Source organism: Thamnophis sirtalis, unplaced genomic scaffold (genome assembly GCF_051295495.1).
Source record: "Thamnophis sirtalis isolate CommonGarterSnake01/CBP01778 unplaced genomic scaffold, rThaSir2_p1.2 scaffold_3, whole genome shotgun sequence".
Lineage (NCBI taxonomy): Eukaryota > Metazoa > Chordata > Lepidosauria > Squamata > Natricidae > Thamnophis > Thamnophis sirtalis.
Window position 1 is genome coordinate 167,328,350 of NW_028261383.1, and position 22,093 is coordinate 167,350,442.

The 22,093-nt window shown below is 44.9% G+C and overlaps 1 protein-coding gene across 1 annotated transcript; it reads left to right on the plus strand.

Annotated features, from left to right (window-relative positions):
- Window positions 1–385: 385 nt before the first annotated feature.
- Window positions 386–19,570, plus strand: LOC148048351 (uncharacterized). The gene is made up of 3 exons (XM_087707925.1): window positions 386–485; window positions 12,301–12,543; window positions 18,945–19,570. The coding sequence occupies exons 1-3, from the start codon at window positions 386–388 to the stop codon at window positions 19,211–19,213; spliced, it is 612 nt and encodes a 203-aa protein (XP_087564051.1). The 3' UTR covers window positions 19,214–19,570.
- The last annotated feature ends 2,523 nt before the right edge of the window (window positions 19,571–22,093 follow it).

Consider the following 22,093-nt stretch of genomic DNA (forward strand, 5'->3'; position numbering starts at 1 on the left):
TTCCTTCCTTCCTTCCTTCCTTCCTTCCTTCCTTTCTCTTTCTCTCTCTGTGTGAGTCTGTCTATGTGTGTGTGTGTGTGTCTTTGCCTCTCCCTCCCTCCCTCCCTCCCTCCCTCCCTCTATGTCTCTCTATGTGATTCTCTCTCCGTGTCTGTCTGTCTCTCTCTCTCTCTCTCTCTCTCTCTCTCTCTCTCCTCCAGTGGTGGGTTTCAAAAATTTTTGGAACCTCTTCTGTAGGTGTGGCCTGCTTTCCGGGTCCACTGGTGGAACCTCTTCTAACCGGTTTGGGAGATTTGACGAACCGGTTCTACCGAATAGGTGCGAACTGGTAGGAACCCACCTCTGAATGCGTTCTTCTCTTCTGCTCCACATTTTTATTTCCCAGATGTCAGCCATGAACTCCCTTGTATTGGACAGGATTGACAGAAGCCATACAGAACCCATAAAGGACACAGTGGGTGCCATTCAGGTCGCTCCTGATTCAGGTGAGTGAGTCTGGCAACACTAAGCAATAACAGCCTTCTGGGTCGCGCAAAAACGGTCTGGATCGCCCAAGTAATATATTTCTATTTCTCATCATTTTCTCCACAGGCAAATGTTTAATACTCCCTCATAGAAAAATGTTATGAGCCGAGATGGCGCAGTGGTTAAATGCAGCACTGCAGGCTACTTCAGCTGACTGCAGTTCTGCAATTTGGCTGTTCAAATCTCACCGGCTCAAGGTTGACTCAGCCTTCCATCCTTCCGAGGTGGGTAAAATGAGGACCCGGATTGTTGTTGGGGGCAATATGCTGACTCTGTAAACTGCTTAGAGAGGGCTGAAAGCCCTATGAAGCGGTATATAAGTCTAACTGCTATTGCTATTGCTATTATTGCTAAAATGTTGGGGCCCAAAGTCACCCAGGTGGTTTTGTGCCTAAGGAAAGTGGGGTTACGGGCTCTTCCTTTTGGTATCCGGATGCCAAAAGGAGTTAAGGCATCCAGATACCAAAAGGAAGAGCCCGTAGCCCCACTTTCCTTAGGCACAAAACCACCTGGGTGACTTTGGGCCACACACTCCCTCTCAGCCCGGGAAAGCAGGCAATGGCAACCCACTTCTAAAATCTCGGCAAGCAAAATACAGCGACTTGTCCAGACAGTTGCCAGGAATCAAGATTGACTTGAAGGCACAAAAAAAAAAAAAAGGGAGGAGAAGGGAAGGACTTAGTGTAGGTGGAGCTTTTCAGTTGGCATAGCTGGGCAGGTAGATTTGTGATGCTCTGGATTGCGGGGTGGGGGGTGGCATATCACGCAAAGCACCCTTCCCCAAAAGGCTTGCCTGGCACCACAGTCCTCTTGGCACCAAGTAAAGGCATCTGCATTTCTCTGGACATTTTGGCAATCATGCTAGTGTTTTTCAAAACGTAAGATTTTACTTGCTTCTTCTGTTACTGGGATTTTTATGTCAGATGTATTGCCTTTATCAATAATACCCCAGAGTTCTACCTTACATGTCACTGTCTCAGTTGTTTTTCATATTGTTAATATATACATGCTTATAAAAAAAATAATAATTATCTTCAGTTGAATTCATAATATGGAAATGGTCGGCCACTGCCTCTTCCAGGCTGGATTTTTTTCAGCTTAACTAACAATTCTAGGGTTGGTGTCCCATTCAAATAGTAACCTGAACTGACTCTGCTTAGCTTTATTTGACAATGGCTAAGGTTGAACGGGTACTACTATCTAGTGCCTCTGTGCTTTAACTGATCTTTCACTGGTAACTATGTTATCAAAAGATCACAGTACATCAAGTTGGCAGATATTGAGAGATATACTCATGGATTAAAGGTAGTCCTGATGCATTGGTTTACAGCTGCTATAATCCCCAGTGAACATGGGCGTTTTAAAATGAATTGGTTTTTCAAGAAACAGTTTTATTGCTGTACAGAACACATGAGTTGGAATCAGACTGACATCTACATTGGTCCACTAAGGCTAGCTAGCTAGGAATTAATTAATTAATTGTAAATATATACACTTTATTGCCAAAAGTATTCGCTCACCCATCCAAATAATCAGAATCAGGTGTTCCAATCACTTCCATGGCCACGGGTGTATAAAATCAAGTACCTAGGCATGCAGACTGTTTTTGCAAACATTTGTGAAAGAATGGGTGGCTCTCAGGAGTTCAGTGAATTCCGGGCGTGGAACTGTGATAGGAGTGGTGGAATTTCCTCGCCCCTAAATATTCCACAGTCAACTGTCAGCTGTATTATAAGAACGCGGAAGTGTTTCAGAACGACAGCAACTCAGCCACGAAGTGGTAGGCCACGTAAACTCGCCCAACATCAGTGTGTGACCTCACAAATGCGCTTCTGGAAGAATGGTCAAAAATTCCCATAAATGCACTCCTGAACCTTGTGGACAGACTTCCCAGAAGAGTTGAAGCTGTTATAGCTGCCAAGGATGGACTGACATCATATTAAATCCTATGGATTAGGAATGGAATGTCACATACAGTAAGTTCATATGCGAGTAAAGGCAGGTGGGCGAATACTTTTGGCAATATAGTATGTGTGTGTGTGTGTGTGTGTTTGTGTGTGTGTATGTATGTGTATATCTATATATATATATATATATATATATATATAGATATAGATATAGATATAGATATAGATATAGATATAGATAGATATAGATATAGATATAGATAGATAGATAGATATAGATATAGATATAGATATAGATATAGATATAGATATAGATATAGATATAGATGATATAGATATAGATATAGATATAGATATAGATGATATAGATATAGATATAGATATAGATATAGATATAGATATATATATATATATATATATATATATATATATATATATATATATATATATATATATATATATATATATATATATATATATATACGTTTTCTGAGGTTTTCGCGGGTGTTAGTATGTAGTTCTCTAGTTATTCGGGTTTTCTCCCACGTAAAATTGGAGATGTCTTTGCTCCTGGAAGCATCAAGCCTGAAGAAGCCTGAAGATGACGAATGAGACTTCGTCGAAACGTCGCCAAGACATCTCCAATTTTACGCGGGAGAAAATGTATATATATATATATATTGGCTGCCCATCAATTCCTCAGGATAACTCTGGGCAGTTTATAATCATAAAAAAAAACCTGTACAAACATAAATAAAATACTATACACAACCAAATACCATGGCCCAATTAAAAGATGCGGAGGTCAAAAGCACAATTTAGAGGGAGGTGGAATCTGTTGTTAATCTGCTGTGAAGAATATTACGCCCATGTTACACAGCTATTTTTAACTATACATTTCTTACAGATTACAGAATCCACTGAACCCAATTTATGATAAGTGATTTGGAGATTTAAAGTAATTATTTGTCACTTGATGAGATTTTTACTAGGACATTATTCTCTATAAACAATCCTGCAGTCTTAATTAAGATGAATTAAAATATTTGCTAAATGTCCCTTAAATTGACTTTTAATTTCTAATTCATTCTGTTTGTTAATGCAGCTTTTATTATGACATGTATGACATGTAATTGTCATCACAAATGACAATTTTGGTGTTTAGGCAATGCTTCGATATGGCAGGTTTTGAATGAATAGTATACTAGTATAGAAAAATACTCCCAAGGATAGTTGCTAGCTAGAGAGTACAAATAAAGGAACTTCCACATGAACATACTTCATACTTCCCTGTCTCACAAAAGAACAGGGAGCTGAAATCACTGGTCTATAGCAGCTAAAAGGGGACCGAACACAGTATAGAATCTTGTCAATTTCACACCTGCTCCCCTTACTCTGGGCTACTGAGAAGATGCAATGCTGTTGAGCCAGGATTCCCCTTTAATGCCCAGGTAGGGCAGTTGGAGCTCAGGAATCAGGAGGAGGAGTGAGGCAAGCATTCCTTCCAGAATCCAGTACCAACAGAGCCTCCCACAGCCCCCACAAGGTCCAGCATTTCCAGATGAAAAGCGGCTTCGAAAGTCTCCTGCATTGTAGTTGAAAAGAAAAGACCAAGTGGCTGTTGTGCTTCCCTCCCACGAATTGGCCAAGTGTTCCATCTCTCAGGCTGGGGGGTCAAATTGTACGCCCCTCAGATAGGGTTCGCAACTTGGGAGTCCTCCTGGATCCTCAGCTGACTTTTGAACACCATTTGTCAGCTGTAACCAGGGGGGCATTTGCCCAGGTTCGCCTGGTGCACCAGTTGCGTCCCTACCTGAACCGGGAGGCCCTCACAACAGTCACTCGTGCCCTTGTGACCTCTAGGCTGGAGTACTGCAATGTGCTCTACATGGGGCTGCCCTTGAAGAGCATTCGGCGACTTCAGCTGGTCCAGAATGCGGCCGCGCGAGCGATCGTGGGTGCACCTCGATTCACCCACGTAACACCTATCCTCTGCAAGCTGCACTGGCTGCCTGTTGATCTCCGGGTGCGCTTCAAGGTGCTACTTGTCACCTACAAAGCCCTTCATGGTATTGGATCTGGGTACTTGAGAGACCGCCTCCTGCCAATTACCTCCACTAGACCGATAAGATCGCATAGATTAGGCCTCCTCCAAATTCCATCAACCAGCCAGTGTAGACTGGCAACTACCCGGAGGAGAGCCTTCTCGGTGGCTGCTCCGACCCTCTGGAACGAACTCCCCGTGGAGATCCGGACCCTCACCACCCTCCAGACCTTCCACACCGCCCTTAAAATCTGGCTATCCCAGCAGGCCTGGGGTTAAAGACTCTAACCCCTACTCGAATTGTATGACTGTTGAGTTCTTAAATGATGTTGTGTCTTTATGTTGTAAATTGTTTGCCCTCCCCCCCCCCTTTGAACTGTGAGCCGCCCTGAGTCCCCCCAGGGAAAAGGGCGGCAAACTGAAAACTGAAACTGAAAATAGCTCAACTGCCAAAGAGGGACAATGATTTGGGAATATAAATCAATCTGACCTAGGAGCCATTCAACCCCCTTGCATGGGAATACTTCAGTCTGAGTTGTACTTTTCAAATAGGATGGTTGGATTGGCTGGGATATCAAAGGTTTAGGTTTAGGTTTATTAGATTTATATGCCGCCATTCTCCCAAGGACTCAGGGCGGTGTACAACATTAAAAGAAACACATAATACAAGAGTTTAAAAAAATATTAAATGGAATATCCCAAACCCAATTAAAATTGACAATGACAGTTTTTTAAAAAATCGAATTAAAATTAACAGTGATCAATAATTTATTTTCTTTTGTTCAGGCCAGGCTGGCTTGCTGGAAAAGCCAACTTTTTAGGGTGCGTCGGAAGGACCGGAGGTCGGGGATTATACGAAGCTCCGGGGGCAGCTCATTCCAGAGGGAAGGCGCTCCCACAGAGAAGGCTCTCCCCCTAGCCGACACTGTCTGGCCGACAGCACCCTGAGGAGGCCAACTCTGTGGGATCGCACTGGACGATGGGAGGCTACCGGTGGCAGTAGGTGGTCTCGCAGATACCCTGGGCCTAAGCCATGGAGCGCTTTAAAGGTCATAATTAGTACCTTGAATCGCACCCGGAAGACAACCGGCAACCAGTGCAGGCCGCCTAAAAGGGGTGTAACATGGGAGCACCTAGGTGCCCCCATGATAACCCGCGCAGCTGCATTCTGGACCAGTTGAAGCTTCCGGGTGCTCTTCAAGGGCAGCCCCATGTAGAGAGCATTACAATAGTCCAGGCAAGAAAGGACGAGGGCATGAGTGACTGTGCACAGAGCATCCCGATCCACGAAGGGGTGCAGCTGACGTACCAGGCGGACCTGGTAAAAGGCCCCCCTGGTCACGGCCGTCAGGTGTTCTTCTAAACTAAGCCGTGTATCCAGGAGGACGCCCAGATTGCGGGTCCTCTCTGAGTGGTGAACATCCTTCTCTGAAGGTGAAAATCTCATATACATTCCTCTCATTGAATATCAAAGCAAGCCATCCAATTGTGCATCTTGATCTACTGTCCCCCATAAGCCAGACTGGTCTGTCATTCACACAAAAGATTTGCCCATGGCTGGCATCAGTTGGCTTTGCTTCAGATGACATGGCTTCCTGGCAGGCTTCATTCCTGATATCTCTCCCTTGGAAAAGGAAGCGCTGTGGCATAAAGATACGGTCTGTGCTGGGCCTCAGGGCAGGGACATGAAGGACTGGACAAACAAGGACTTCCCAAGGGCATTTGCAAAATCAGAAATGGGAGGCCCCGGGGGGACATTGTGTCATCTTTTTCTTCTGGTTTATTTCCATTATCACAGCCCGTCTGAAAGAAATGCAAATAAAATTCACCTTAAAAAAAAAACCCAGGGTGGTGTGGAAGAGCTGAAAACTGACAAGCAAATATCAGTTTTTCCGTGACCCGACAAAAGCGCGAACGTCATAAGCATGCCGACAACACCGCGGCGCTAAAACCGCGATGTCAAAAGCGTGCCGACAACAGCGCGCCGACAACAGCGCGCCGACAACAGCGCGATTTTAATTTAAGGTAAGGTTTAGGGTTAGGGTTAGGTTTAGGGTTAGGTTTAGGGTTAGGTTTAGGGTTCCGTTACAGCGCGCTTCTGTTGGCGCGCTTCTGTCGGCGCGCTTTAGGGCTAATTAGTCGCTCATTCATCGCACGGTTTTGTCACCGCGGTTTAGTCAGGCGCGCTTTTGTTGTGCGCGCATTTGTAGTGGAACCAGTTTTTCACCCCATTATTTAGAGGCTCTGGGCCCTCATGTTGTTCTCAGAATCCATCAGTCTTCTTCCACAAGCTGCTGTTCTTGGAGACATGTAGCGCATCTCTGCTAAAATGGAGAAATCCAGATTTGATGTGGGGGGGGGGGGGGGGGAAGTTGGCTGAGAAATTCTGGAAGTTGAAGTCCACAGATGTTAAAGTCTCCAAGGTGAAGAAACACTGACTTAATGGAGAGTCCTTAATGCTCTCTGAGTTTGGGTATTTTCTTGCAAGATGTTTCATTACCCAAACAATGTAACATCAGCAGTGCTCTCAGAGAATAAACCTCACTCCTTATTAGCACTGATAATGTTGCCTAGTTTGGGTAGTGAAATGTCTGCAAGAAAGCAACCAAGCTCAGAGAGCATCAAGGACCTCTCATTTCAACCCTGAGCTCCAAATGTTCTCCTTTATTGATACATTGGCTTAAACACTTGTCCTGTCACAGTGCCATTCCAGTAGTCCAGTGGTGGGGTTTCAAAAATTGTTCGAAACTACTCTGTGGGTGTGGCCTCCTTTGTGGGAGCGGCTTGCCACCCATGTGACTGGATGGGAGTGGCTTGCCGCCCATGTGACCGGATATGAAGATGCCGATGACACTTGTCAGACCCACCTTAAATTACCTCACACACAGCACTGGCATGCATAAGAATATGATGTAAACTTGTTTTTTAAAAGGCATCTTTGGTTTGCGTTAAAACAACTCCAACACACGCAATGTCCTGATTGCACCACAAACGCAGTAGTCATCCTTACCTTTCCCAGAGGCACTGAGTTTTATAAATATGAGCATGATAGTGTAGAATAATCATATCCAAGGACCAGGGGTGGGTTTCAAAAATTCTTGGAACCTCTTCTGTAGGTGTGGCCTGCTTTCCGGGTCCACTGGTGGAACCTCTTCTAACCGGTTTGGTAGATTTGACGAACCGGTTCTGCCGAATAGGTGCGAACTGGTAGGAACCCACCTCTGCAGTAGTCACTCCTCTCTTCTTATCGTTCAAAAATATTATTAATTGCATGACTAAGCATCAACGTTGCTTTGCCCTGGCTTAGCTGCAATTAACAGGACTCGTTCCCTCATCATTTTTTAAAATTTATTTCAGAGTCCCTTAGTTTCTGTAGAAATAAAGACCAAGAGGCTTGCATTCTCTGGGCTAAATTATACTAGAAGAACACATTAGTCCTACTAAGGGTTAGCCACAGCTTGAGATCTATCTCAGCCTTGTTGTGCACGGGATAGTAGAGTCAGTCCCTTGAGATATACCAGGTCAGGAAACATACTCCACAAGGACTAGTAGAACTCTACTTTATAGCCGCAAGGTATAATAACAGCCTCTTGAGAGCCTGACAGAGCTTCTCTCTTTCTCCTGTTATACAAAAGGAATCAAGGCAGGGCCCTTTGGAATTTCGTTCTCAATCTTTCTTTTCCAGAGCTGAGCTAATATTTAGGTAGCCACCCTTGCATTCCTTCTTCAAGGTTATATCCGAAAGGTTCTATAGGTTGTGTGAGGCATAATCCCTTGCGATATTGCTTTGGAGAAAATGCGTATACTTTCTCCTGAGAGCTTGTGCCCTGTCCTCACTTGCACCTTAACAAAGCTCAGGCAAGTATATCTGCTTCAGTCTCTGCCTTGTTTTCATCACATTCGCTTCACTTCCATTCCCAGCCCATACGTGAGACTGGCTTCAAACAGGGACGTGCAGTCACTGGAGGCAGGGGAGCCGGGGCCTCACCAGTCTCATGAGGAAAAGGAAAGAATTTTTAAAATAATTAAAAAAGGCCAAGGTAATTGCTGCCAGACTCTAAGTCATAGTGACTTTGAATCTGCTTAGTGTTAACTGTAGGGGGAGGCGAGAGAACTATGGGCCTCCTTTGCATAAGGAATGTTTCGCCTTTTAAGAGTTAAGCAAGGGTTAAAAAGCGAAAAATTCTGTATGCAAAGGAGGCACGTGATTCTCCCGCCACCTGATCTGGGAGCAGCAAATCATGCCTTGCAGTTGAGCGACTGTGGAAAAAGAAATCGTTTGTTGGTCAAGAGGAGCCACGAGGAAGGCACACTTACGTTGGGTGGGTTATTTTGGAGGGCGCGGAAGGAGCACCTCAATGGCAGCAGCCTCTGCACGGAGTGCCCAAGTGAGCCTGCTGGCTCTCCCCAAATTTGGTCCTCCGGCTGAGGATCTCGTAGGAGCAGCCTTCCCCACAGCAGCCGGACATGCTCGGTGAGGAAGAATTATTCGGTGGTGGGCGGGCGGGCAGCAGCAGAAAGGAGGAGAAGGGGTCCCATTCACAGCCTCGATCCCCCTCTCCAGACATCTTCAGACATCTACCATTTTCTCCCTTAAGTTGATACCATCTTACCACATTGTCAAGGTGCATAAAATTCATAATGCTTTGCCAACTGTTGCTTTGACTATGAATGCAGGTGGGCAATAAGTAGTGCGTTCAGAGGAATATTGTGCATACCGATCCCCTTCTGGGAATTACCTAACCTCTACCTCAACCATTTCTCTCTCATTCTTTAGCCTGGCCATTTCTATTTCATTTCCTGAGTTCCCATCATTACTGTCATTTCTCCCATTCTGTTTTAAACCACTCTGTTTCCATGAACCAGGGACGTGCAGTCACTAGAGGCAAGGGAGGCGGAGCCTCACCAGTCTCCTCAGGAAAAAGAAAGAAATTTAAATATATTTTTTTAAATAATTAAAGCCAAGATAGTCGCTACCAGATTCCAGGTCACAGTGGCTTGGCGTCTGCTTAGTGTTAACCAAAGCAGGAGGCGAGAGAACTCGGGGCCTCCTTTCCATAAGGAATTTTTCGCCTTCTAAAAGTTAAGAAAGAGTTAAAAGGCAAAAAAGTTCAGATGCAAAAGAGGCACTAATTCTCCCGCCTCCTGATCTGGAAGCAGCGAATCATGTCTTCTTGAGCACGCTTACGTTGGGCGGGTTATTTCGGAGGGCGTGCTTCAGAAGAGAGAGGAGTGGGGGAGAAGGAGGAGGCTCGCTCTTTGCTGCAGACCTGGGCGCTTGGCGGCTCCCGCGATGCAAAGTGCCCCGCCGCCCCTGATGCTGCCGCCCGCCCGCTGTCCCGGCCTGCTTCTCCAGGCTCCGCTGCTGGAAGTCCCAGATCACCTCTGGGGGAAGGCTGGGTGAGAAGCAGAGCGAAGCTTCTCTGCGGCCTCCCGGCGTTGCGCAGAGGCTCTCGCAGGAGCGTGTGCCAGCGGCCGGCGGCCCGGAGCGGCCCCGGCTGCGAGACAAGGCAGCGCTTAAAGAGGCACTGAGTTTTATAAATATGAGCATGATAGTGTAGAATAACCATATCCAAGGACCAGTGGTGGGTTTCAAAAAAATTTGGAACCTCTTCTGTAGGAGTGGCCTGCTTTCCGGGTCCACTGGTGGAACCTCTTCTAACCGGTTCGGTAGATTTGACAAACCGGTTCTACCGAATAGGTGCAAACTGGTAGGAACCCACCTCTGGTGGTGACCCAGAGGTAGTCAATTTCAGTTGCTCTGTAGGTCAGACAGCCCTCTTCATAGCAGGTCCTCTGCCAGGGCTGCCTTAGTATCTTTTCATATGTTTCTTTATTTCATATAATTTTTAATTGAAAAGAGCCTAAATAAGTAGTAAGAGGACACAAACCAACTGCCCAGAGTTCCTTCCCCTTCCCCTTCCCTTTCCTTCTCTTCCCCTGTAAATTTCAAAGTTGTGTCTCTAATGTAAATTACCAAACTGCAGTGCAATTCTAGAGCATTTTTTATGATTGCTTGTGGTATATTACAATGAAAAGCACCTAAATAGTTTTGAGATCTAATTACATGATCTAACACACACAGTAAATGTTTCCTTTCCCACAGTCCTAATTCTGTACATAGTCTTTTTGGAAATAATTCATTTAATTCAAGGGGATCTGTTTCTTGCTAAGTGTATATATAAGACTGTAGCATAGATATTATTGAACTCTGCCTCTCCTCAAATAAAGCCACATCCGTACGTCTGTATGAAAGGAGAGATGTAGCTATTTCTGCTTTCAGTGATCAGAGCATGAAAAAGCATTAGAGAATATATCTTTCCTTGAAAACCAGATTTATTTGTTTAAGGAGTGTAACTCCAGTGAAAATTTGGTCCTTCTTCCTTTCAAATGGTATGGACAAGAGCAAAAAAGGAGTACATCAATAATGTTAGCTAATAAGCAGAACCCAAAATAGACTTCTTAGTTATATTGGTCTTTTGTAATGGTCTTTAATCCACTGTGATTGTCAATTATTTATGGAGTCTATACATATTGATCCAAGCTTAGGTACAGAGGTTTCGACTTTGGATCTACATCAATGTTTCCAAGATGTTTTCTTCAACCACTATTTATATTGCTCATCTATATATATATATGATGCCTGTTTAAAGCATCAATAGGCAAAGTTGTTTGGGGACAAGAGGATCCACTTGGCCTTTCTATGATGTGCCAAGCAATGCCCTGCAAAAGTTGGTTTAATATAAATTTAAATTAAGCATGGTTGAATTGACTAGTCCCTGTGTGTTTGAGGATTTCTCTCTTCTTTTTTACTTTTATTACCAACTTCTGAATGGATCCTAGGAGCAGTGGCTCTACTACTCATTGGTGGTGAAAGAATACTGTAAGCCTCCCAGAATTACCTGGAGGTAAGATGGGCGGCTAATAGATTTTTGCAAAGAAAAATAAAATAAAATACTTTCCCAACAAGGGATGTGTTGAACCCACAACTCCCTGAAATGTTGATTTAAACTTAGTTGTAATTATTAGCAGGTGACATGAATTAATTCACTTTTTGTTTAAAAATATGAATGGTCACTTTGATCAGAGTGGTTGAAGTAGAGATTGGAACCAGGGCTTGGAAGTGATCGTGATCATGGTGTCTCCCCTGCCAGGTAAGTAAGGGCTTGGAAGGAAGTTTATAAATTTTCCCCCCACTTCTCAAGAAAGTTATTCTTAACCACAGAAAAGAAATTGCTGTTTGAGCTGCTATTCTGCCATGAGCTGAATAACAAATTGGTCAGATGCCATCCCTGCACCTCTACCCCTCTTTCAGAGGTGGGTTCCTACCAGTTCACACCAGTTCGGTAGAACCGGTTCGTCAAATCTACCGAACCGGTTAGAAGAGGTTCCACCAGTGGACCCGGAAAGCAGGCCACACCTACAGAAGAGGCTCCAAAAATTTTTGAAACCCACCACTCACACACACAGAGAGAGAGAGACAGAGAGACTCACAGAGAGAAAGAGAAAGAAAGGAAGGAAGGAAGGAAGGAAGGAAGGAAGAAAGAAAGAAAGAAAGAAAGAAAGAAAGAAAGAAAGAAAGAAAGAAAGAAAGAAAGAAAGAAAAAAGAAAAGAGAGAGAGAGAGATGAAAGAAGAAAAGGAAAAGGGGACAGAGAGACAAAAGGAAGGAAAGAGAGAGAGAGAGAGAAAACACATGGCCGGCAAGCCACTCCCACCAGGTCACATGGCCGGCAAGCCACTCCCATAAAGGAGGCCACACCCACAGAGTAGGTTCGAAAATTTTTTGAAACCCACCACTGCCCTCTTTTCAATTTTGTTGCAGAACTTCCTCCTTCAATTGCCAGCAGTACTACGGCCTGCTTGTCTTCCCAACAGGGGAAGGTCCCTCTCCGCCTTGCCTCCTGTAGCAGTAGCTGTGGGGTTCCCCCTCAGGCTTCTGTGAAGCAGCAGCAGCCCCAGGCCTCAAAGAAGCAGCGCATTAGCTCCACTTCCTCCGTCTGCACCACCAGCAGTAAGAAGAGCTGCAAGTCAACAGCTTCTAAGATTCAGGAGGTGGCCGGGGATGGTGAGTTCACGGAGGGAGGGGCTGGTAGGGAAGCTCCTGGATCCGCAGCTGATGTTAGAACATCACTTGTCGGCTGTGACCAGGGGGGCCTTTGCCCAGGTTCGCCTGGTGCACCAGTTGCGGCCCTATTTGGATCGGGAGGCACTTCAAACGGTCACTCACGCCCTCGTCACCTCAAGACTTGACTACTGTAATGCGCTCTACGTGGGGCTGCCCCGGAAAAGTGTTCGGAGACTACAACTAGTCCAGAATGCAGCTGCGCGAGCGATACTGGGTGTACCAAGATACACCCACATTACACCTATCCTCCGCGAGCTGCACTGGCTCCCTATTGGTCTCCGAGCGCGATTCAAAGTGCTGGTCATTACCTTTAAAGCCCTACATGGCCTAGGACCCGGATATCTGCGAGACCGTCTTCTGCCGCACACCTCCCAACGGCCAATAAGATCGCACAGGGTGGGCCTTCTCCAGGTGCCGTCAGCCAGACAATGTCGGCAGGCGGCTCCCTGGGGGAGGGCCTTCTCTGTAGCTGCTCCGACCCTATGGAATGAACTACCCCCAGAGATCCGGACCCTACCCACTCTCATGGCCTTCCGAAAGGCTATCAAAACCTGGCTATTCCGGCAGGCCTGGGGCTGTTGACCTCATGACCGAGGTCCAGCCCCGATTAGACTGGGTCCATGATGTGGTTTTTTAATCTGTTTTCCTCCGTTCTTTTAACTCTTCACTTTTTAAATTTTATTTTCTGTAAGCCGCCCGGAGTCCTTCGGGATTGGGCGGCCTATAAATTCATTAAATCAAATCAAATCAAAATTAATCAAATCAAATCAAGCTGCTGAAGAATGACCATGTGGTAGGAAACATTTTTGAGCAGCCTTGCCATATCAGCATTCTCCATGGGTGGATACACCGTTTAAAATCTGAAATGGGCATTTTAAAATCATTGGGAAAAGTCCTAAGGCCAGGATCAGGAATGACTAACATGGGGGCTATAAAACAGGAAAACAGAGAAGTTTTGGTTGGTTCCATTCTGCCCACAGTTTTATTTGCAGTGAGCGATAGGGTTCTTTGTATCTCTTTTGCTGTTTTCTGTGATTGTGGGATTTTTGCAGCCTAGATCTCCGGAATGATTAGCAAAGCTGACTTTTTTTTTAATTGAGGCTAGAGAAAAAGCTCTTAAATCACTACTCAGCTGACAATGAGAAGACTTGAAGAATACCGTGTTGTAGGAAGTTATCACCCAGCCCTCTCCCAGAAAAATGAAATATCCTAGGAAATATTGAAAAGGCAGAATATTTCTCTGGATGTGAAAAGAAAGAAACAGGTTTTAAAAGACAGAATAGCTGCCTGTAGCTTCCTGCCCATCCCCACTTTGTTAATGGGCCATTAAGAAGGCCAATCTAGTCCACTTTACATAATAAAGACTTCTCCACCTCAGCTACAGGAAAACATGATAATATTGGCCCCCACTGACCACATGGCATCTGAGAACTCAGCCAAACCTGGATTCAAAACGCAGCCTAGAGAGTTGCCCCTGCATGGGCCCATGGGAGTCTGACAACCAATCAGAATACATTTCTTACACAGGAACAGGAAACAGAGAGGTGGGACTGAACAGGTTATAAAGAGCCTAGCAAGCGCCTCCCTCCGCCCTTCTCTTCTTCTCCATCAACATTGAAGCATGTGATCACCTTTTCTGTTCAGGGCTCAAGCCATGTGGTCCTGTCCACCAATAAACCATCTTTCCAAGCAGCCTCCATGTCTCCAGTGTCTTTTTCCCCACTTGGAGCTGAACCCAGAAGGACATTTCTTTCATCAGTGTACCATCAGCCCAGGAAGCATTTAAGGGTGCCGTTGTTCCACTTGTGGACTTCTTAAATGGTACCCTTCCAACTGGATTGTGCCACGTGACTGCCCTGAAAATGTAGAGTGGCTCTTACCCTTTATGCTTAATGAATTTAAGTGCCAAAGACCGGAGGTTCCTAATAGCTTTTGGCCAGAGATGCAAAAATAGAAACAGGCATAAACTAAAAAGGAGAATTCAGAACACGTCCCTTAGCTGTAATGTGGGGTAGCTTTCTCATAGGGGCTCATTAAAAAGATGAGATGTGCAGACTGGCGAATCAGAATCTTGATTTTATCCTCCTCTCGTATGTTTAAAATGGGCCTCTTTTTTCATTCATTCTTATTACATACACACGCATGTGCACGCACAGAAAACTTCCAAATCTGCGCTGCAGAAGTTTAGGGAGAAACACTGAATGTTCTAATTCTTTGGTCCAGTATCATGATTGTTTGGATTTTTATACCCTTGGTCTTTTGTTAGCACTGCTGGTTCTGACAAATGGGGTTTAAGTTTCATGATATCCGAAGTACCAGCCAGTTCAATCACTGCTAGTTTCAACTTAGCATGCAAAGCAAGTATCTTCAGATGTTGTTTTTTTGCCAAGAAAGCTACGCTTGAATTGATTTATAAGGTACAAGGATGTTGCCAAATTCACCCCACTACTGTGGAAATGCGACCTCTTGTCTTCTCCTCTGTCATATTCCTTTCTACAGAGGCGTGTGCTGCCATCCTCTTAGCCTCTTTTGCTATTTTTCTGATATCCTGCCTCTTCTTTTTGTGCCCTACTCTTTCTGCTCTGCCTGCCTGCCTGCCTGCCTGTCACTCAAGGCTCCTGGGGCTGTATTCTGACCCTTCCAGCTGTTGTTGCCGCTGCAAGCTTGAAGGATCAGCCCTGGAGTTCTGCTACCAGAGGGGTGAGTGTCTGGAACTTGCATTAGAAGTGTCTGAATTGTGCTATCATTGATTAACCCGGCTACCATGGAGGCTTCCTACTAACTGACTTTCTTCAGGGATCATTATAGCAGGTGAGCACAGTCTGACATTTTTAGAGTTCTGGGCAGTGGTGGGTTTCAAAAAATTTTGGAACCTACTCTGTGGGTGTGGCCTCCTTTGTGGGAGTGGCCTGCCAGTCATGTGACCTGGTGGGAGTGGCTTGCCAGCAATGTGACCTGGTGGGAGTGGCTTGCCGGCCATGTGTTTTTTCTTTCTTTCTTTCTTTCTTTCTTTCTTTCTTTCTTTCTTTCTTTCTTTCTTTTCTCTCTCTCTCTCTCTCTCTCCTTCCTTTTGTCTCTGTTCCTTTTTTCTTTTTTCTTTCATCTCTCACTCTTTTTCTTTTTTCTTTATTTATTTCTTCCTTTCTTTCTCTTTCTCTCTCTCTCTGTGTCAGTCAGTCAGTCAGTCAGTCAGTCTCTCTCTCTCTCTCTCTCTCTCTCCCTCCCTCCCTCCCTCTCTCGTTGGGTTTGCCTTTGGGCTCTTTTTAATCTTTCTTCTAACCAGTTTCTCTGCAGAAAATGTAACTAAACATGCTTCTCTGTCAAGTTCCATCCTGTTCTATCCTAACCTATTTTGCTAGATGGTAAGGAAATAAACATTTCCAAGCAGCAAGATCATATTAATCATATTACAAAAATATGCCTCTTTGTATGTGGAGGCTCTTGAGCCAAATAGCAAGCATGGTAAAATTAACCTGGACTTTATGTGAAATTCATAATGCATTTAGCCTATCCTTTGTTCCTCTTTGTTCATTAGAAAATGAGAATGAAATTATGAGATGCATTTAGCTTTATGGTCTATTTGGATATGCAGAGAATCAGAGTTTTGATCAGGAAATTAACTAGCTAATACCTTCTAGAGAGGAGATTCTTCCATCTTTAGTTCTGGATGTGGTGCACTACCCCAGACAGACCCAGTGCTCAATCTGGGGGTCCTCCAACACTCACAACTGCTCCTCAAAGACCAGGTGACAGCTGTGGTTAAGAGAGCCTCTGCACACCTTCGGGAAGTGCACTAAATTGTACGCACTCTTGGACCAGGAGACTCTGCTCACAGTAAATCATGCTCTTGAAACCTCTCATTTAGACCATTGCAACATGCTCTACATGGAGCTGCCCCTGGAGAGCATTCAGAAACTTAATTATTACAGCATGCAGCTGCACCGATAGTAAATCATGCCAGATATACGGCATATGTAATACCACTCTTGCGTGAGTTGCATTGGTTACTGATATGTTTCTGGCTGCAATTCAAAATGCTGGCTGTCACTTTTAAAGCCCTACGTGGCTTGGTGCTGGGTTACCTGAGGGAACTGTCCAGTGGTGGGTTTCAAAAATTGTTCAAACCTACTCTGTGGGTGTGGCCTCCTTTGTGGGAGTGGCTTGCCACCCATGTGACCGGATGGGAGTGGCTTGCCACCCATGTGACCGGATATGAAGATGCCGATGACACTTGTCAGAACCACCTTAAATTACCTCACACACAGCACTGGCATGCATAAGAATATGATGTCAACTTGTTTTTTAAAAGGCATCTTTGGTTTGCGTTAAAACAACTTCAACACACGCAATGTTCTGATTGCACCACAAACGCGGTAGTCATCCTTACCTTTCACAGAGGCACTGAATTTTATAAATAGGAGCATGATAGTATAGAATAATCATATCCAAGGACCAGTGGTGGGTTTCAAAAATTTTTGGAACCTCTTCTGTAGGTGTGGCCTGCTTTCCGGGTCCACTGGTGGAACCTCTTCTAACCGGTTCGGTAGATTTGACGAACCGGTTCTACCGAATAGGTGCAAACTGGTAGGAACCCACCTCTGGAACTGTCTTTTTCCAAGAGTCTCCACCTGTCCAACTCAATCTAGCAGATTGGACATGCTGCAGAACTTGTCAGCCAAAGAGTGTTGTCTGTCAGGGTCTAGAACAGGGGTGTCAAACTTGATTTCATTGAGGGCCGGATCAGCATTGTGGTAGTCCTCTTGGGGCTGGGGGGAGGGGCGTGGCTGAGGTAGTCACAGCTGACTGGCCGTGGCCCAGGGCGTGGCCAGTTTGATGTCACTCACATGGTCCCCCTGCATTCCCCTGATCTATGAGGAAGAGGAGGAGGTGGCGGCGGCCAAGGGGTGAACGATGGATGAGGCAACATTGGCCCGCCACCTCCTGCGCGCATGTGTATCTGCCCAGATGGCATGGCCCGGGCCGAAGTAATGTGGGCTGGCCCCTTACAATTTCTAGGATGGCAGTGCGGGCCAGATCCGACCATATCGCAGGCCGGATTCAGTCCACGGGCCTTGAGTTTGACACCCTCGGTCTAGAAGGTAGGCCTTTTTTGCAGTAGCCGCCGAAGAGCCCCTGTTCTGCAAAATATCCTCCCCTTGGAGATAAGAATAGCCCCAATCCTCTGGGGCTTTTGTAAAGCTCTAAAATCCTGGCTGTGTTTCATACCTGAGATGCTGGATGTTCTAAGGGCCCCATTTCCTAGATTTATTGTTATCTGTCCAAATATCTTGGCTGCTATGCATATTTACTTTGGATTTTAAAAAATGTGTTTCGTTTTTATTGCTTTTATTGTGTTTTAAAATGTTTTTATTATATTTTTGAACTGTAAGCTGCCCAGTGTCATTGACTGAGATGGGTGGCTATAGAAATTGAATATGTAAATAAATTTATACAGCAGTAGAGATAATTAACAATAAAGCCAGGGTCATTAGCACATTCAGAGCCCCAGGCTTGAGCGCACAGCCAAGTTTTTTAAAACCTTACCAAATATTCATGATGTAGTTCACAGGCCTTTTAGAATTTGATAGGGGAAACAGGGGACCGTGTTTTCGTTTTAAAGTGTTGCATTTCTTTCTTACACTTTGGACTACTTGCAATAAAGGACAAGATAAAATTCCTCACATGTTTTGAACAATCATTCCATATAACGTTTATATGACACATAAATGGCCAACTGCATCTATATAGATCTACCATGGCATCGTCATCCTACAAGGGGATAAAGGAGAACCTTATTTTTCGACGTGCAAACTTACAGATTTTCATTTGCACTAATTTATGTAACGTCCCACCCTTTGAAGTGGTCCAGCAGAAGAGGTTTGTGTCAGGGGTGGGTTTCTCGCCCCGTTCCAACCGGTTGGAACAGGGCCGGCGGCGTCCTCGTGCACGCGCGCAGTGCACGCATGCGTACTAGCGCCTGTGTGATGCTCCAGCTGCTCCTGGAGGATCGCGCAGGCGCTGTATGCGTTCTGCGCATGCGTGGAAGCGCAGAACTCGTCAAATCCAGGTAAGAAACGCGGGCGGGCGGGTGGATCCTTCGGCGTTCCCGGAAGTTACTTACTTCCAGGTTCGCCGACCAACCGGTTCGCGGGGACCCCCTGGTTTGTGTGTATCCTATGCCGATGGAGTAGAAAAGATTTCTGACTTCCAAGTTGTTGTTTTTTAGCAGGAACAACAGAAGGAAGGGCTAATAGCAATGTGCAAATCTGTGGGTAATTGAGCAGTAATCAGAGTTCCCTTGCATTCCTAATCTTTTTTTTCCTCCTCTTCTTTTCCTCCAGATTCTTGTACTCTCTGTGCTCTGGCCTGCCTCTTTTGTGAGTTCATGACCGTCTGCTCTCTCTTCCTGGAATGTGGGGCCTGTAGTGGCTGCCTAGAGGCTTGCTGCGGTGGGGAAGGAGGGGAGCCACTATCGGAAGGCTGCTGTGGTGAGGCAGGGGGTGGGAATTGCCCCTGTGGTTTGGGCTGTGGGATGCTGCAAGATTGCTGTGGGTCCTCGGACTGCCTTGAGATCTGCCTGGAATGCTGTTCCATCTGTTTCCCAGCCTAGTTGCCATGTGCCCATCCAATGTATACAGTGGCAGGACAGAAAAATGCCTATCTGCCCCTCCCAATATTTCCTTCCCTAGCTCCAGAGTGAAAAGGTGGATGCTCTGAATTTCTTTTGCTATTGTTATGCCAATGAAAATGTCACACTACAATTGGGCATCCACTAGGTGGCAGCAAAGAGATACAAATACCGCTGACAAGTGCCATCTAGTGGTTATCTGCATCTTTGTAAAGCAAAACTGGTATTGTCGCTGATGAAATACCCTCCCCACCCCCACCCAATTGCCTTTACGCATAACGGACTGATGTTATCGTTCAGACAGATGAAGCACATTTAAAACAGTTTCGTTCTGCTATATTCGGGTCATCATCAAAAAGAATACATTTATGCTGTGGATATGTTAAAATTCTTCTTGAATCCTGAAATATTATCAAATCCAGTTTCTCTTCATTTGATAGTTGTGGATAGAGCTATTGGTGATGTCTTTTCCATGATGGTTACAGGGATGTCCCTATAAGACAGGGGTGGGTTCCTGCCAGTTCTAACCTCTTCTATAGAAGAGGTTCCACAAATCTACAGTGCTGTTTAGAACCGGTTCCAGCGCCCATCCGGACATCATCAAGATGAAGAGCAAGAGGAGGAATTCTGGGAGTTGAAGTCCACAAGTCTTAAAGCTGTCAAGTTTGAACACCCCTGGGGGGGGGGTGTTCCTAAAGGGTTAGGGGTGCAAGGCTCTTGTAACTTGACAGCTTTAAGACTTGTGTGCTTCAAATGCCAGAGTTTCTGAGCCCACATTTTGGTTGCTAAGCAAGAGCGTTGTTAAGTGAGTTTTATCACATTTTACAAGTTGGCCATGCCCACCCAGTTACATGGCTGGCAAACCACTTCCACCCAGTTACATGGCTGGCAAGCCACTCCCATAAAGCAGGCCACACTTACAGAAGAGGTTCTAAAAAAAATTGAAACCTACCACTGCTATAAGATGAAGCAACCGATAGGATTTGTCCCTGGTCTTCTCCCTCTTTTAAAAAATGTGATTAAAGATCAGCTCCATTGGCTTTGCAATGTTTTTAATTCAATGGACTGAAACTGGAAAATTCTGCTGCTATTAAGTCCTGCAGAGGTCTCAGACCCAAGGAAATTCCTCAAATGTGACCGGAGGGTGTGTGCCTTTGTTTCAAACACATATTCTGCAACTCACTGCCTCCTGATATGTTGAACTGCAGCTTCCAGGATCAACTAGAGAACCTGACCTTTGGGAAGGCTGAGTTAGATACACTCCAGTTGCTATAGCTTCACTTGTGTGTTTGTGTTGTTTTTATGTGCCAGAGAATATATTACTGTTTTAAACAGAATGGTTGTAAAATAAATTAAATTAAAGAAATAAAATGAAATGAGAGAATCCCAAAACTTAAACTTTTCAGATTGTTCTTTTTGTTTTCTCTCACTTTTCATGGTAAACCTCTGGCTTGCTGTTAATTTCCTGAGCTATTGTCATACCTGTGGAGATTTCTTATATATACTCATCTTTATGCAAATAGATTGGTTTTATAATTAGATAGCTTCAGGATAAAAAAACTACTTCCCTTAGGCAACTGATTTGGAGGCTGATGGAACATAATGAGTAGTTTTTCTATTTTTTGTGACTGTATTTTCTCCCCGCAATTTTCTGAATCAGATGCTTAACTCTGAGTAGTAGATCCTGCAACTTGTGAAGGGTGATGGTGAAATGTATTGTATTGCTGCAGGTAGCAAAATATTTTGACCTGGACAAGATCAAGTTTTTAAGAATGAGCTTCTACTTCTTTTTTGGTACCAAATGATAATAACGGTTTGATTCAGAAGCTTTGGCTAATGCTTATAAATGGCATTTGGCTATAATCATTTTACTTGCTTTCTAATTCTATTTAATATTCTATCTCTTCCTTATGCCTTAAATTCATATTTCACGAAAGAATGTCTGCATTTTTTTTTTGCCTAGCCCATGATTGTCCCATTAAAGAAGGACCATATTGTCATGTTATGATACCATTGTAAATATTGTAGAAATTAAAGGAAATGCAAGAAGTCACAGATGGATTCTTGCTACATTGTACTTTGGCAACTCCTACTAACAGGAGTTCTCAAGATTGTGTTTACATAATATTATGACATGAATAGAGCCAGTTAGGTGTGGCATCAGACCATGAGTTTGAAGAAAGTTAGCACCCACCCACCCCCTCCTAGAAGAATGAAATATTTGAGGGAATATTAAAAAGGCAGAATATTACATTTCCCTGGATGAGAAAATAGCAATAGCAATAGCAGTTAGACTTATCTACCGCTTCATAGGGCTTTCAGCCCTCTCTAAGCGGTTTACAGAGTCAGCATATTGCGCCCAACAACAATCCGGGTCCTCATTTTACCCACCTCGGAAGGATGGAAGGCTGAGTCAACCTTGAGCCGGTGAGATTTGAACAGCCGAACTGCAGAACTGCAGTCAGCTGAAGTAGCCTGCAGTGCTGCATTTAACCACTGCGCCACCTCCGCATGCTCTTGGAAAGCAGCCCCCACCTTTTTTAATAGCCCCAGAAAGACTGGGCTGTCTTATCTACAAGACAGAAAGGCCTCCAGGGTGATAGGATTAGCCCTCACTCGAGATCCAAACCAGGACAAAGCTATTAAGCCGTAATAGGAATTGCCCAAACATCCTTTCAGAGCACAAGCCTCTTCATTACATCATCACCCAGCAAGATTCAACCCATCCTGGGATACAGACAGCCTACAAGGTTAGCTGGACCCCCGCATATCCCCCTGGGAATCTGACAACCAATAGGATGCATTTCTTGCCCAGGAACAGGAAGCTCTAGGCAAGGCCCAAGAGAGGGTATAAATATATCT